Genomic DNA, 15906 nt, shown 5'->3' on the forward strand with positions numbered 1-15906 from the left:
TTCTGAATCCTTTTTTGATAGTCTAAATAAGCTACACATAAGACACATGTATGTTTTATATATAAGGTACAAGTTAATACCAACTTCATGGATATTAATACTGGTGTTCAAACGTGATAGTATTTCAGTTGAGACACTTAAAAAGTGTAAGATATTGAAGAAAAATGAGAAGAATTGAATCAATGGTATTTAAATATTTTCTGAGCCCTGTGAGTTATTGATAGCTGGTTTTGAGGCCTTACACTTAATCTGCACGTGTGATTTCCCCCTATTTATAATAGCTACTGAGAGCCCTAGAAATCTTTATGTTGTCTAAACATATGCTACAACGGATGATTGCTACTCTAAAGTGCTTAGAAATCTGAGTGAAGGGAAGATGTGGAGGAGGTACAATACATGGGCAAACCAGGGAAGAATAAAATAGATGTAGTCAAATGACAGAAGGGGCCAGAACTCTTTTACAGCTGTGAACTAGAACATGGGTAGATTATGGAAAAATACAAGTGTTTGTTCCGTGCAATACAGGGTTGAAGGGCAAAGAAAGATGTGTGGCAGAATGTGTCCAGAACCAAAAAATAGAGGGTTTTATGAAGCTAAGATCTTGAGAGCTTTCTGCTTTGGAGAGATTTCCCAGAGCTGAAGTAAAAAAAAAGTCTAGAGTTCTTTTTCCTCTTCCGCAGTACACACTTCCCTTTCTAAAAGTGACATTGTAGTGTAGATTGGTTGTGTAAAATACAATTCCAGTTATTCTTCATGGAACATTTTGGAAAAACATCATTTTTTCTCCCCACATTTTCTGAAATGTAATTATTTTTCATGGTGCTGAACCTGTCAAACCACAGTAAATAAATCAATCAGGTTTGTCTAATTTCTGATAAATATTTTACTTTCACTAAGAATTTATACATACAGCTTCTTCCTTTTCATTAAATGCTTTGATTTTTTTAACTACAAATATTTCTGAAATATTTTATTTTTCTTCTGCTTCTTCATTGGATTATATGAAAGTTTATCCACAGTTTGCAAAAAAAAATATGTTTTTGTTTTTAAAAAATCTGTGTATTGAAGAATGTTTTGAGTGTCTCAAATGAAAAATGTTATCAACTAATATATCCTAAAATGCAAAAAAAAAAAAAAATACTCAAGTCTAAAATTAGTGCTGGAGAGACCAGGAAAATTAGAAGGGAAATGGATGATTAAATGGCAACTGTATCCTACTGTTACCCAGATATCCCAGAACATTTTAAGGTGAAGCTCACACTGTCACTGTGAAATACATGAGCAGCACTTATGCTTCTCACACAGGATGGGAACCAAATAACAGAGAGAGTGAGTAGTATACAGGTATTGTTTGGTGTAGATAAGTTAAGTTTTCAGATGTCAGCTTTCTCTATTCTAGAAGATAGCAGTGTCATGTTGTGAGAAAGCTCTTCCTATAGCTGGGGGATTGTCTTGTCATTCAGAGGGTTTATTTGAATCCCAACTCAGCCTCAGAACGTATTTGTAATCTTGGGACAGCCTCTCCTTTTGCCTTGCATTTCTGTTCTCCCATCTAAAAAGAAGTATATGATAGATTTCTATTTTACAGAATATTAGGATTTTAAAAAGCAAAACAAAGCAAATCCAGACTGTTAATTATTAAGTATTCAAGTATTGTACAGAAAAAATAAATATACAAGAGAAGAGGAAGCAAGAAGAGAATTATTCCCTGATGATCCAGGGTCAAATCTGAGAGATCAATACAAGATTTGTACTTCATAACAGTTTTGTGTCAGTGAAAGCAGAAATGTCAGATCACTACTTGGCCCTCAGATGAAAACATATATTGAAATTTTAATAGGTTCCTTTTCTATTTGTGGTTGAAAAGAAGTGTAACAAAGAACATGATCTAATTTCAGTCTAATAATGAAAATTGTCATCAGGCAACACTGCTCACCAAAGAAAATAAAATGTCATCTCTGAAGGGACTGTATGCATGAGTCTGTCACAAGAAGTCCCAGGAGGGAGAGGGCTTTTATAACAACAACAAAATATGATGCTGGGTTTAAAAAATATCCATACAAGCACTATAATTGCTAAACAGGGAAAAATAATCCCAGCTGTATTATAACTGATACTTGACAAAAAAACCTAGCCTCCAAATATTTTTTTTATTTTTGGTCCAACAAAATAAACTCAGTCTAAAAAAAATAATACTTAGAATAAAATATCTGAAAACATCCTCACTGCAAGGGATTTTTTTTTGCTTTTTGTGGGAGGTGACACTCGAAGTGGGGAATTCACCCTTTGCTAAAGGTATATCAGTGCTGCTTGTGAGTCAGTGAAGACTGAGATTGGTGCTGAGATAATAGTAGGGGAGGAAAAACCTTCTAAAGTCTAGTTACTAAAGTGTCTCATCAAAGACAATAAGAGCTTTGGGCATGGGTTCCCAGGGAGTTGGTGTTTCCCTTTGAGAACTGTTGCCTTTCCTCACGTGCTGTGTCCAGTTCACTGGGCACTGGCTTCTAATTTGAGAGGCCGGTCCTGACAGCAGCATTGCTATGTCCATTTCCTCTCTTTGAAACAAACTTATAAAGTCTTGCATTTCTCCTCTTTTTGGCTGAATCACGTGTTTCATTCAGGGCTCCCTGGGTACTCTGCAGCATCGCAGCTTCTGCTGTGCTGGGGCAGTTGTGGATGCAGCAGGTGACCATCCCCTCTGCAGAGCTGGGCTGAAAGAGCCCAGAGGAAGTGGTGGTTCTGTGGTACTTGGACTGCAGGCACAGAGGAGAATGCTACACAAGCACAGAGAAAGCTTTCACAGGCTGTGCTTAATTAATTCAGGCTACTGTTACCATCATCAGCAAATTTGGAGAGCAGGTAATCTGCCAAAAGTTGTGCTCGATAAAACTAGAGCAGGAATAGTGCAAGAGAGAAAAAAGGGAGAAAACAAGATTTACTGTGATGATTTCAGCCATCTGAACATCAGTGTCCCTGGAAAGCTTACATCCTATATATATCTCTGGCCTGGAAACAGGGATATTGTTGTTTGGATTGCTTCTTGTTCTCAAAGGATGATAGAATCATAAAATGGTTTGGGTTGGAAAGAACCTTCAAAGGTCATCTAGTCTTACCCCCCTGCCATGAGCAGGGAAGATCTTCAACTAGATGAGGTTGCACAGAGCCCTGTCCAGTCTGGCCTTGGATGTATCCAGGGATGGAACATCTACCACCTCTCTAGGCAACCTGGACCAGTGTTTCCTGGCCCTCATTGTAATTTTTTTTTTCTTATATCTAGTCTAAAACTACCCTCTTTTAGTTTAAAACAATAAATCTTTGTCCTATCGCAACAGGTCCTACTAAAAAGTTTACCCCCTGAGCATTATTAAAACTTAAATTACTGGTATGTCAAAGACATATTACTTGGAATGGAAAAATTTACCTTGCCATGAAAGGGAAAACACAGACATCAGAGAGATAGATTGACAGTAATTTATTGTTATTATGTATTTGTTTTTGCTGCAACTACAAAAGTAGGTCTAGAAATGGATTTTGAATATGAAAGGGGACAAATACCTCCTGTGATGGCAAAGTTCTTGATTAGGTGACCACAAATCACTTTAAAAAAGTCATTGTTAAATGTGTCAAAGTATTTTCTTTAATTTTCAAAAATGAAAGATTTCCTTAGTTACAGTTAGGGTCTCAAAGTTTCAAATAAAAATGTATCTAGAATCTTTTGATTAAGAAAAATAACAGACTCACTGCTGAAGTTTTACAAGTGGATGCATTTCTATCCCCAAAGCTAAACTGTTTTTCCTTTTCTTACCCTCGTTATGTTCTTTCCTCTCTGCCTTCTTCCCTTTCTCTTCTTTAACACTGTTCAAGAGAAAGGGAGAAGAAGAGGTGGATTTTCAGGTTTCCTATTTTAAAGTAGATTTCAATATAAACACAGTCTACCGTTCACTGTAAAACTGTTGTAATTATTTTCTTTGTGTCCTTGCAAGGTTTTACAGTAGGAAAACTGAAGGACATAGTGGGTTGCACTGGGAATGTAATGCAGACTAGGAAGTAGATCTCAAGGTTTCTCACATCCCAGTCTCATAATTCTTAAAATACATTCAAAACATCTTTCTGATCAACCCAAAGCTTTAAATCAGCTGCTCTCCTTCTCAGTCATTTTCTCGCACATCCATCTTTTTCTTCCCCGCCAATCCACTGCCACTATTTGTTCAAATACAATCGGTCAGGTTTTGCATATAAAGATTCAGATTGTTTGCATTTTCTGCAAGATCCGTAAAGAGGTGTCATGAAAAGGCAGATCACAGTTCAAAAAAGGGGTCTAACATCTTTCCTGCCAGAAAAGGGGACTGACCAAGTCTATCAAGCATGGCAAGGAAGCAAAATGGGATGGGTCTGCAAAAAAAAATGTATAGGGCTGACTGCTTCTCAGTGTTTCCACATGAGAAATTTGAAGTCAAATAAAGCAAAAGAAAGAACCCAAGTGATCCTCACCTCTACTGTCTTTCTGAGAATTACCTGTTGGCAGCATTTACAGAGAGCAGCTGTTTGTAGGTGCTCTATAAAAGTGACATTTGTATATCATTCCAAAAGACACATCAAAGTATTTGTAATACCTGTAACATGCCTTTTTTGCTGACCTTTCTTAGTCTGGTTTGGTATTTATCATGGAAAGATTTTCTGAAGTGATTGATGTATTTGGATATTGTTTGTGTAACCACACTAGGAGAAGGTGTCACATTGTTTGCAGGAGAAGGATGGGAGCAAAGGTTGAATCACAGATTTTCATGGTACAAGTAATGTGTGCTATTTAAACTCATTCAGTCCTGCAAGAGAAATCTGGACATGTTAAGTCACTTTTTTTGGTGCCAGATTGAACAATCTCTCTAGGGGTGGCTGCAGGTAACTAGAATGGCCTTCCAACATAATACTGAGGCAAATCTGTATATCTGTTGTTAGAGCTAGGCTAGGATATCAGGCTGCTGTGTTTTACCTTTGGTGTCCACAACAAGTTTATAAAATTAAAAGGCAGCTTTTCCATACTGCATGATTTTATTAGCTGAGAGTGCCACAAAGAACTACATGTGTCCCATGTCACACAGCTCAGTATTGCCTCTGCCAAGAAAAGGCACCATAGACACTTTTCAGCTGCCCCAGATGTGTCCCTTTGAGACTGGAGGAAGTAAAAGTTCAAGTCAGTATGTCAGAAGTAAAATAAGCTTCTTCAGATTAATTTCTCTAATATCTTTGTGTTTTACTGTGATTTATGACTGTTTGTTTTTGTCCCCAGTTATTCAGTTCAGTGGAATTTGGCAGAAGATGGCTACTTCTTCATGAGGGAGTTGCACCAAACAGGTTCTACTGGTAAGAGCAAAAACTCCTTCCTCATTTCCCAGGCACAGCTTCCCCATGCACACAGAGATGTTGAAATGGGGGCTTGAAGGCAACATGACTGAATGCAGTCTGCACTGCTGATTTGCTGAGATTAATTTTGAACTGGTGTAAAAGAGGCATTATATCTCTTGTTATCTGTTTATACAGTACTTGAAAGTGGAGTCTTTGATCTAAGGATGATGCGTAATTGAAATATACTGAATAATAGTCCGAGAAAAGCATTGATTTGGGAGGGGAGAGTTCTTCAATTTCCTGTGAACATTTTGAGTTTGAGGGAAGCTCTGTTCAGCACAAACTTGTTTACTTTTGCACTAAGTATGATTCTGCTGCTAGCGAGGGCCAAAGACTGAAGTCCTGGACTGTATGAGGATACCAGCATGTCTGCCATGGGTAACAGTGCACATCCTCTAGAAGCTGGTGTTGTGTTTTTAACTGATGTTAGACCCGCTTCAATCCCTGAAAGTAAGTGGTTAATGACTATTGAATTAGGAACACACAGCTCTTCATTATGAGCTTAAATCACTGTGCAGTATTACTTCTAAGCAGCCATGCAAGATTTCCAGTCAGATTTCAAGCTATATGGATCAGCCATGCTTAAGTTCCTGTTTCTGGAGCTTTGAATGTCACTAGGTTACAGCAATGGTAAAATGTTTACAAGTTTGATGACAAAGTTACCTTAAAGAAGCATCATAACTCTTTGTCACTTTGCTGCATTAACTTATGCTGTACAATTTGTATCTAAACTCACTTGGGGCATACATGCTTGTAATAGATACTGAGTATCTCCTAGATTTTAATATATGAGGTGTCCATAATGGGTTATTTAACCTCAAACTCAAATGCTTGTAGTAGCCACAACCACTGAAAACAACAACACACCAAACCAAAACAAAAACAAACAAACAAACAAAGCAACAACAACACACCTGGATGAAGGTCCAAAGTTTATTTTCCGGTTCTTCACTACTGGCATATTTATTTGTAATTTGTATCATCTTTATTTTTATTCATCACAGATTTGCCCAGTGATTCTGGTATACTGATTCTTTTCTCATGAGTCTGATTGCAGACAGATCTCTCTGCATTTGCTTTCTATGGCACGGATTTGCATGTCCAGTGTAAAGCTCTGTAACCACGCTCACAGTAAAATACTTATCTGAAACGCCTCCTCGCTGTCACGCAATAGCAATTAGTGTAACATCTAGTTATGTGGAAAAGAAAGGTGAAGAATGAAGGACACACTGGACTATTCTCCTGAAAATATGGTTGTTATAGTCTAAGTCGAATATAAGTTTATTTCTTTATATTTGTCTTACTTCTCTTTTTGCTTACATTGGTGTACATCTGTTGAGACTTCTCTGTTCTTTATGGAGGCAGTACCCACCTGTGAGCAGAATCTGGCTCACATCCTGTGAATCTGGCCTTTAAAAAAGCAGCTTTCTATAAAATAGTCCATCTTGAAATCAGGAGGAGTTGAAACAGATAATTAAAATCAGACCCTTTTAGTGGCTTCTTAAACTACAATTTTGTGCCAAAACCACAGGTTTTGAATGTATCAAGATTCAGGAGGGGCTTAGTCAAATATTTTCTTTTAATTTATGAAAGAAATAAGAGTTCTAGGTCAAATTTACTTCCAAAGTTGAATTTATATTTAGTCTGCAAACAATATACCGGAGATTTTGTTTGCTGCTCCTGGTTTTTAATCCTTTCTCAGAAACAGTGTTAGCTGAAGCTTTTGCAAACTAAATTCTGTTTTTAAGTTACACTTGGTTTTGTGTGAGTGTCTGCATAGACAGGCACATATATATTTCTATCACTCCTATTTCCTGCAGGACTTCTAACAGGGTTTCAAAGTGTCAGATGGAAACACATGGCCCCACGCACCTCTTTATTAGCCCAGGGAGTCGGGGGTGGGGAAAAGGCAAGCAAAGAGTCCTAGAAATCTGGGGACCCAGTCTCACTCACTGAAGAGAGTCAGAGAGCTGAAAAGAATGTCCCTTTTCCTGAATCACTGTGTCCTGTCCTGCACTCCAAACCTTTTGAGGTTTCCCATCATTACTTGCAGTAGTGGTTCATTGTGAACTGAGATGATGTATGCCTACAAACTTTGAAGGCCTCTTAGAACCTAACAGAGAAGAGAACTCAGGCTTGAAGCTTCAAAGACAAAGCATAAGTTGGAAAGATGAAAAATACCTTCCAACCACCCATCTAATTGCCCACAGCCATAAACAAAACACAAAACTGCAAACCTGTATTTTCACCTTGAACAACATGTAACACACCTTAGTGTAAGATAGACTGTACTTCTGCTATCAAAAGTAAAAATGATACAACTTGTGGAGACAGCGTTGCATCTCATTATGGCTTGTTTATTATGAACATCACAAAAAAAAGAAAATTACTGCTAGCTGCAATGCCTGTCCTCAAAACCATCCACAGGAGAAAACAGAGTTGTGCATGTGTAATTGACTACATCCACACCACAGAGTGCAACAGTGGGCTTTTCTGTGTATTTCCATTTCTGTGCAGCCAAGTACTCAAGGACAAAAAAGACACTGAAGTGCTGAACAAGAAGGGCAACGCTTTGCTCTCAGAGCATGGTCGCTGCTGACTTCCTGCACAAGAAAACAAAAGGGAGGGGGTTCAGAATTACAGTTGAAACCCAAACATCTACAGCGACATCTCTGTAGCCAGTGCTGATGTGCAAGTTGGGTAGAGCCTTGCTCAGTGCCCTGTGGTTTGTTTGATTTGGTTTTTTTAGTCCATTATTATACATTTTGGCTTGGAAATATGTGATCTAATGAACCTCAAAAGTCAGAAGATTGATTTCCCATTCTCCTTAAAAGCAGAAATGAATAGTTAAGGTAAATGTCCTGAAGGCGCAAGTTTTCAAGGAAAGCAGACTGTGGGGATACTCTCTCCTATTCCTGGTGCATTTCCTAAATCAAATGGTTTTGAAGGGATCAAACAGGACACAGCTGTATTGTGCAGAGAATGGGGGCTATAACATCTCTGGAGAATGTGGGCTGTATTCCAATATATAAGGAAGGCTGAGCTTTACTGCGGGCTGCTTCCAGAACTCTCTAAACTGGGACTTTGCTTTGTGTCTTCCTGATCTTAGAAAAGTCTTTGCATCAGGCTCTCTTGAGGCTGCATTTACTCAACGCTGCTTATTTTAACAGGGAAGAAACATCTGGAAGACTTTAAGGACTTTTAAATTTAATCAAATGGTTGATGAAAGCAAAGATGCATCATCCTGATTGCTCACTGATATTTTAATTGCCATTTTACTCTGTCATGGTGGTTTTGTAAATAGTTTGTGGGTCACTAAGTCTTGCGAATAAACACCAGAGAGCTTGCTAGTTCTAGTCTTGAGAAGGTTCTGCCTGCAAATGCTGTAGTGTCTTTTACAGCTGCATTTGTTATATCTGTCTCCAAGAGATTTTTCTTTTTTATTTGCTCATTTTTGGCTGCTGTGTGAAACATCACTCCTACTACCACCCCACAGAAATTTAAACCCCTGAAGAACAACAATAAAGCAATCTGTTGATGCCTAATGCATAACTCTGAGAAAACACTCTGTGTAGAGACAACTCAGCTCCTTGCAGCTCATATGTATTTTGTATTCTTGCATTCTCTATTTCATTAAGAGGAGTAATTAACCTCAGAATAGAATCTTTGTTTATTCAGAGCTCCTCTGTTCCCTCCTTTTATTCTTCTACGTGCAGCTCTAAGTTATGCTCTGACATCTACACTTGTGATGAAAGAGATTGTAACGTCATTCCATGGAGGAAGATATCAGGTGAGGGATGAGCAAATAACTGAAACCTATAAACTGAGAGGTGCCTGGAGTTTTCTCACTTTTTTTTTTTTTTTTTTTTTTTTTTAATAAAAGAGGGGAGTGATCTGTAATTCTCTACCTTATTGAAAGTTTATAAGGATGCATTTGTGATGGGCAACTATAAAAGTGAGATCTCTAATAATTGCTGTAATTCAGGTATCTTATCGCATATCTCTATCTATAAGCTAAGTATGTGAAAGTGGTATACTGAGGAAAGAGTAATCTGAGAGTCAACCATATGTGTCTGATGAGAACATGAAAAAATACACACTGCATACAATCCTAAGGCACTGCAGTGCTGCACTGTATTGATGTTTTTCATGTTTTTTATCATTTCTCTGGCAGGTTCTTGAGATTCTGCTGTTAAATGTACTGTGACAGAAAGATGCATGGAAGTTACCAAGATGTTTAATAATTCTGGAACTGTAGTGTATGAAAATACTCTAATTACTAGGAAAGGAGTATTCTAAGCAATATTAGTTAATCAGGGTAATACAGAAACAGCGAATTAATATTCATGGCTTATTGTTGATAGCACAGGGTTTACTGATGTGGTTGGCATTAGGGAAAGATACTGCAATAGATGATAGAAAAGCTGGACAAATGCTTTATGTAAATACTTCTGGGTTTATTTTTGTGATATTTGCTGATTTTCAGCATACATTCCTATGGTGGAATTCTGCTGGCAAAGACACTGGTTTGTAGTGAATATAAATGTGAAGACAATTGGTGTCATACTGGGAATTACTTTATTTATTTTTTTAATTGCTTTTTTTTTAAAAAAAAAAAAAAAGGTCCTGTCAAAGTTCAAAAGTGATACCTTATGACTCACAAATCCAAACATTCATGACCAGTGGTTGCAGAAGCCTGGTCAAAGTGCATATAGTTCAATTTGACCAAAATATATATGCAGAATTGCTCATTAAAATCTAGATTTTTATTCTGGTCCTCAGATCAAGTCATGCCTTCAACCAGAACTTATTTTCTGAAAGTCAGTATGTCAGCGTATCTCAATTAGAACTGGCCCTAAAAATATAAAAAATAAAAGCCTAAAAAGCTTATTAAAATGCCTGCAAAATGTAGGGGTTTTTAATCAAAATGAGGCAATTTCTGAAAAGATTCTCAGCTAATACTAGTCATTGCCTAGCCTTGAAAAACTTATGGGGCTGCGTGGGTGAAGAAGTAAAGCCAAAGAATAAAAGTATATTAAAAACTAAGATAAAATAAACACTAGAAAAGCCCAGCTAGTAAATTATAGTATCATGTTATAATCATTAATTGTATCAATGCTATTGACTTTTCATTTTTACGTATTTGCGCATTACACCCAGACCAGCAAGTAGAAGTAATACAGGAGAAATACCACTCTGTACTTCAAAATCAGAATGCTTTAATGATGATAGATAGGGCTGGAACACCTCTTCTGTGAAGACAGACTAAGAGAGTTCAGATTGTTCAGCATGGAGTAGAGAAGCCTCTGGGGAGACCTTATAGCAGCTTTCCAGTACCTAAAGATGATCTATAAGAAAAAAAGGAGAGACTCTACTGGTGCAGGGACTGTAGTCATAGGACAAGGGGTAACAATTTTAGACTAACAGAATAGATTTATTTTGGATTTGAGGAACAAATTCTTCACTATGAGGGTTGTCGGACACTTGTCCAGAGAAGCTGTGAATGCCTCATTCCTGGAAATATTCAAGGTCAGGATGGATGGAGCTTTGAGCAACCTGACGTAGTGAAAGATGTCCCTTCTCATGACAGGGGTCAGACTAGATTATCCTTAAAGGTCCACTCCAAGCCAAACCATTCTATGATTCTAAGATGATTGTCTTAATTAGACAAAAAATACAGCTCAGGGCTTTCATGCACTACATAGGTGTAACGGGCTGATTAGAAGTAAAAACATATCACATATCTCATTTCCAGTAGGGTCATGTGTCTATGATGTCAATGATTCCCTGAAGAAATTACAGGAGATGAGTCAATTTGGTAAGAGATGTTGCTATGTCTTCAGTCTGTCTTTTTTTTTTTTTTTTTCCTAAGTATTAGAAGAAAAAAATGGATGAAAACATTGTAAAAAAGCAGTCAACCAACCTTTCTCCTCAAACAATATGGAGATTTTCACACACACTGAAAGAGAGAAAAAGATAAACTCATAAGCAGCTGGGAGGACAGATGAGTAGATAGGGCTATATTTGGTTTTCCTTTATGAGCAATGGCAAAGAAAGTTAATCTTCAGAGCAGAATTATAGAGTATATATCTTTTCTTTTCCAGAGGAGGCTAGGGACTGTATTTTAAAAGCTCTGTGTTCATTGGAGCAGCTGAAAGAGCTGAAAATCAAGGCGGGGGGCAGGGAGGGGAGTGTCAAAGGCGAGCTGTCCCGGTGTTCTTGTCAGACCGCAGCTTGGTGAGATTTGCACACCCACTCAGGTGGGCTGAGACAATTTAAATGGCATGGTATCTGGGCTGTTTACAAATGATGCTATGTATTGCGGAACAAGACCTTTTAATCGCTGCAGGGCAACTGCTAGAGGCTGATGGGAAAGATGCCAATCAAAGGGCATTGTGACAGCCTGTCCAGAAAATCATCCGCTTGATCTAACACACAAACCAGACCCGATGAGCTGAAGTGTACCAGAAATTTAATTTAAAATATACGTATTTCATAGATTAACTGTGGTGGAGATGGGCACATGCCAGAGGGGCACAATACAGAGGAACCCTTGAAAGCTTTCAGGAGACCTGAATTAAGCAACTGGCTGATGGTGAATAATGGGAGTAGTGAATTTTGCTTTATGACCTTTTTTTTTTTTTTTTTTTTTCTTTCTTTTTTTTACCTGAATTGAACACCACACATTTGCTTCCAGTTGAAGCTGGGCTTTTGGAGAAAGTCTGGCTGCTATTACCTTACTAATATTTTTATGCAGTTTTTATGCAGTTTCACAGCTGGCAGCTTAAAGACACAGATGAGCTGCAGATGAGAAATACTGACAGGGACCAGACTGAAGAGCAAATCTGCAAATGTTCATTTCCTTGGTCTTCACCACACTGCTGCTGCTAACGTTTCTGATGGTAACACACATTAGAGCACTTTATCACTGTTCAGTGCCCCTGACATTTCCTCACCAGAAAGGTCAGTGTTACATCCTGCCCAGCCAGGGTGCAAGGAAGGGTTACTCTTGGTTAGCAGTGTTCACTAAAGATCCCACTGGCATTTCAAAGGATATAGTGAAATTCTTTACTTACAGTACTCGGACAGCTGGACCTTGATGTAGTGCTATCTCTTTGCTACAAATGATGGTTAAAATCTCTCAGATTTATCTTGGGAATTAGGATTTTATTCCTGTCTGGCTTCCAGAGATACAAACTTGCCAGCCCCATGTGGGTCATCAAGGACAGAAAAAAGGCAGCATCCTCTGCTGCTCTTAAAACTCATTAGACTCTTCGGATTTATTATATGTTTTATTTCTGAAGAAACTAAGATCTGAAATACATGTGTTTCTTCTCTAGACAATGCTGAGAAGTAGGAGTTGGGCTTTACTCACTGCACTGCACTTTTCCATCAGTAAAGCATACCATAGGATGGATTTGACCCAGTGGCTTCCAGCTCAATTGCACAAAATTATATAATTTCCTCTAATTGGACAATGTGGAAAAGAACGGCGTAGAGATGTAGCAGGAAAAAAAACCTAATTAGATGATTGTCAGGTGAAATTTGTTGGCCAGGTATAAAGAAATGAAGTGTTGATTTATGCCTGTCTGGAATCTGGCCTTTTGTTTCTAAAGAGTAAGACTGTTAAGAGAAGTTAAAGCTAGCAGGCAGTCTTTAAAGTATGTTTTGAATAGTAAAATCTGTAGAACTTCACATAATAGAGACTGAACTAAAGAAATCACAAGAATTCCCTCCCACGTTAAGCTCCCTGGGGCAGATTCTCTGACCTCTGCAAGCCAAAAAAAGGGAACATAGCATACCTGTAAAGTCCTCATGGAGTCAATATAGTAGTAAAAGAAAAAGGAGCCTAGAGGACTCTCAGGCTCTATTTCTGTCTCTGCCACATAACAGCTGTGTGATAGTGGTCAAATCAATGAGATCCCTGTGCACTTGACTAATCAGTGGAGTTTATCTATAAAGCTGAGAATAAAAATTTTCCTCAGTCCCTGCTTCTAACTTGGTTTGCTGGTCTTGTACTTTTCCATAGGTCTTGAACAAATCAGTAGCATGCAGGGAAGGTTACTTAAAGGTTGATTGTCAAGTACTTTTGTATCTTTGGACAAAAAGCTCCCTGTTCAGTGCTACATGTTACTATTTTTATGAATGACAATTAGGATTTAGAGTGTTACAGAAGCATCAGTGAAACCAAGAAACTTGATGCTACTGATGTCTCCATGAACGTCATCCACAGTCGTTGTTTTCATTTGGTCCTTTAAAACAAAAACAAAGCGTGCCATTCACTAAGTTGGAATAAGCTGTCATTTTTTTAATGTGAAGTGGCAGGATGTGTCCCAGAGGCAACGGGGGAGCTGATCTTGCGTTGGTAAGATTTACGATAAAGGATTCGCATGAGTGCTGAGGCTAAAGGAAGATAAATCCCCAAAGGCAAATTCTACCAATAATTGAATTACAAAGCCATTATCATGTGCTGAACACAGAAACTTTATAGCTCTATTGTGGCAGGATAAAGCTTGTTAGAATATTTATGTTCATAGGACAACTTTGGCACAAGGATCCCTGAGAGTATGTTCTCTCTTCCATCTTTCTGTTGCAGCTCATTAGTCTTTCTGTGTAAGGCAGTCATTCTGTGTAATGCAGTGTATGTGGAGATGAAGTTGTGCTCAGATGGAGGGTGGGAAGAAGGAATTCTGAAGGTCAGGAAACGTCTCAAAATAAACAACATGTTAAGCAAAAAGTCATTTGCAGAGTGCAACTAGAGTTTAATGTCCAGAAAGAGGATCAGGACAGGTTGCAGGAAGGGAAAGAGAAGGTACATAGGCAAATGAGCATTTTTAGTGTTGAGGGGTGAAACTGCATTTTCCAAGTATTGTGTCACTTTCCTGTTTGGTATTGCATTGCAGCCACTTCTGACATACTCTGAGTCAGTGTCAATAAGCTCAAAGTATGCAGAGCTCGGGGGATCTCTTTCTATTCACCTTAGAAAAGTTATGCTGATATCTGTCAGTTATCTGCAATCCTTTGCTGCATGAGCAAATCATACTTCTTTCCCCCCAAAAGAAGGTGATGGATGGTCATAGGAGTACTGGTTCTGCACTTGTTTGCTTCCTCTGAGACATGGGAAAGCTGCATAGGATCTCTGTCCCCATAAAAGAAATGAACCACATTTGCACTGATTCTGCCTGTGAAAAGGACGTAGTAGCATTTGTGTTCTTTCAGCCTTCCATTCTGGGCCATTTATATTAGATACTCTAAAAGAAGGTTGTCTTTTATTGCTTAGCTTAAAATACCTTTGATCTTGGCTGTTATAGGCATGCATGATACAAGTAATACACATGAAAAGTTTGCCATTGAGTTTCTTGTGCAGATTTTCTCAGATATGGTGTGACTGTGTCTGAAGGCAAGCATCCAAAATGAAAGGCAAACAAAGCTACTTTCCAGAATGCACAAGCCCCTGAGATGGATTGTCTGGTGCTGTATTTGTTTATGAAAAATGGTAGTTTCAAAATAAGTTCACCAAGCAGAAGCTTTTGCTCTCTTTACAGTTATGCCTTTGCAGTTTTGTGTGGTCTGACTACCTTGCAAGCCTCATCTGTTACCAGCATCCATAAACAATTACTTTTGTTCCTAGAAGTGAAAAAAGAAGAGGTGGAAACCCTGGGATAACAGGGTCTCTGAGTTTCCTTGGCTCAAAAGAGCTGACAGGCCAAGGAAGCCAAGGTTTTAGAAATGTTTCAGACAGACAGATGGCGAGGGGTTGGTCACTATAGAAATATGCCAGCTAGCATTTGCTGTGGAATGGAGAGCGCCAGGCTACTTTTGTTTATTTTAACCTAGTTCTAAACCGTAGGATGATTTGGGTTCTTTTCCCTGTGCTGCTTCTCACAATGGATGTAGGAACTGCATTCAGAACAATTAGTGCACTGCAGCCACTGATATCAATTTGTGAAGCTTTCAACGGTAGATGACTACTTAGTAGGCTTGACAGTGATTAAACTTTTAGGAAACAACTTTGTAATAGGACTATGGGGGTCCTATATTTTTCATAATGCAAGCATCTTCTGTGTAAAGGCAGTGGGGTCACTGCCTTCCAATCCCCATGGACTTTTTAAGTCCTCAGTTTCCCAGAAGACTAATTTTTGTGTGTGTGTGTTTTTTTTTTTCACTCTCTCCTTTCCTTTTTTACTTTTTCAAAACATCCAGACGATTATACCAACAAAACACAAAAACTAATTGCCAAAATACAACAGGCACTGTTCAGCAGAAAGTGTTACAAGCATATCTCTGGTATACTGAAGTTTCAGGGAGTATTTCAGAAAGCCTGAGATTAAAGGGATGGACAAAGGGCATGTTAGCATTTTACCATGAAGTGAAAACATAGACTGTTGCGAGAAGAAAAGTTAGTGGATGTAGGAGTGATTGGTCTTTGGGAATGAATACTGAAAGGGAAGAACAGAATTGAGAAATATGAGAAGGCGTCATTGCCGGTGTAGCTAACAAAAG

The 15906-nt window shown here is 38.4% G+C and overlaps 1 protein-coding gene across 4 annotated transcripts in view; it reads left to right on the forward strand.

Annotated features, from left to right (window-relative positions):
* SORCS1 (sortilin related VPS10 domain containing receptor 1) overlaps positions 1-15906 on the forward strand; it is a 285482-nt gene that overhangs the window by 179850 nt on the left and 89726 nt on the right. For all 4 annotated transcript variants that reach the window (XM_065067076.1, XM_065067077.1, XM_065067078.1 and 1 more), the window contains exon 5: positions 5288-5361. In XM_065067076.1, coding sequence (XP_064923148.1) covers positions 5288-5361 — 74 coding nt within the window. The remainder of the gene's footprint in view (positions 1-5287; positions 5362-15906) is intronic.

This window comes from Columba livia, chromosome 6 (genome assembly GCF_036013475.1).
Source record: "Columba livia isolate bColLiv1 breed racing homer chromosome 6, bColLiv1.pat.W.v2, whole genome shotgun sequence".
NCBI lineage: Eukaryota > Metazoa > Chordata > Aves > Columbiformes > Columbidae > Columba > Columba livia.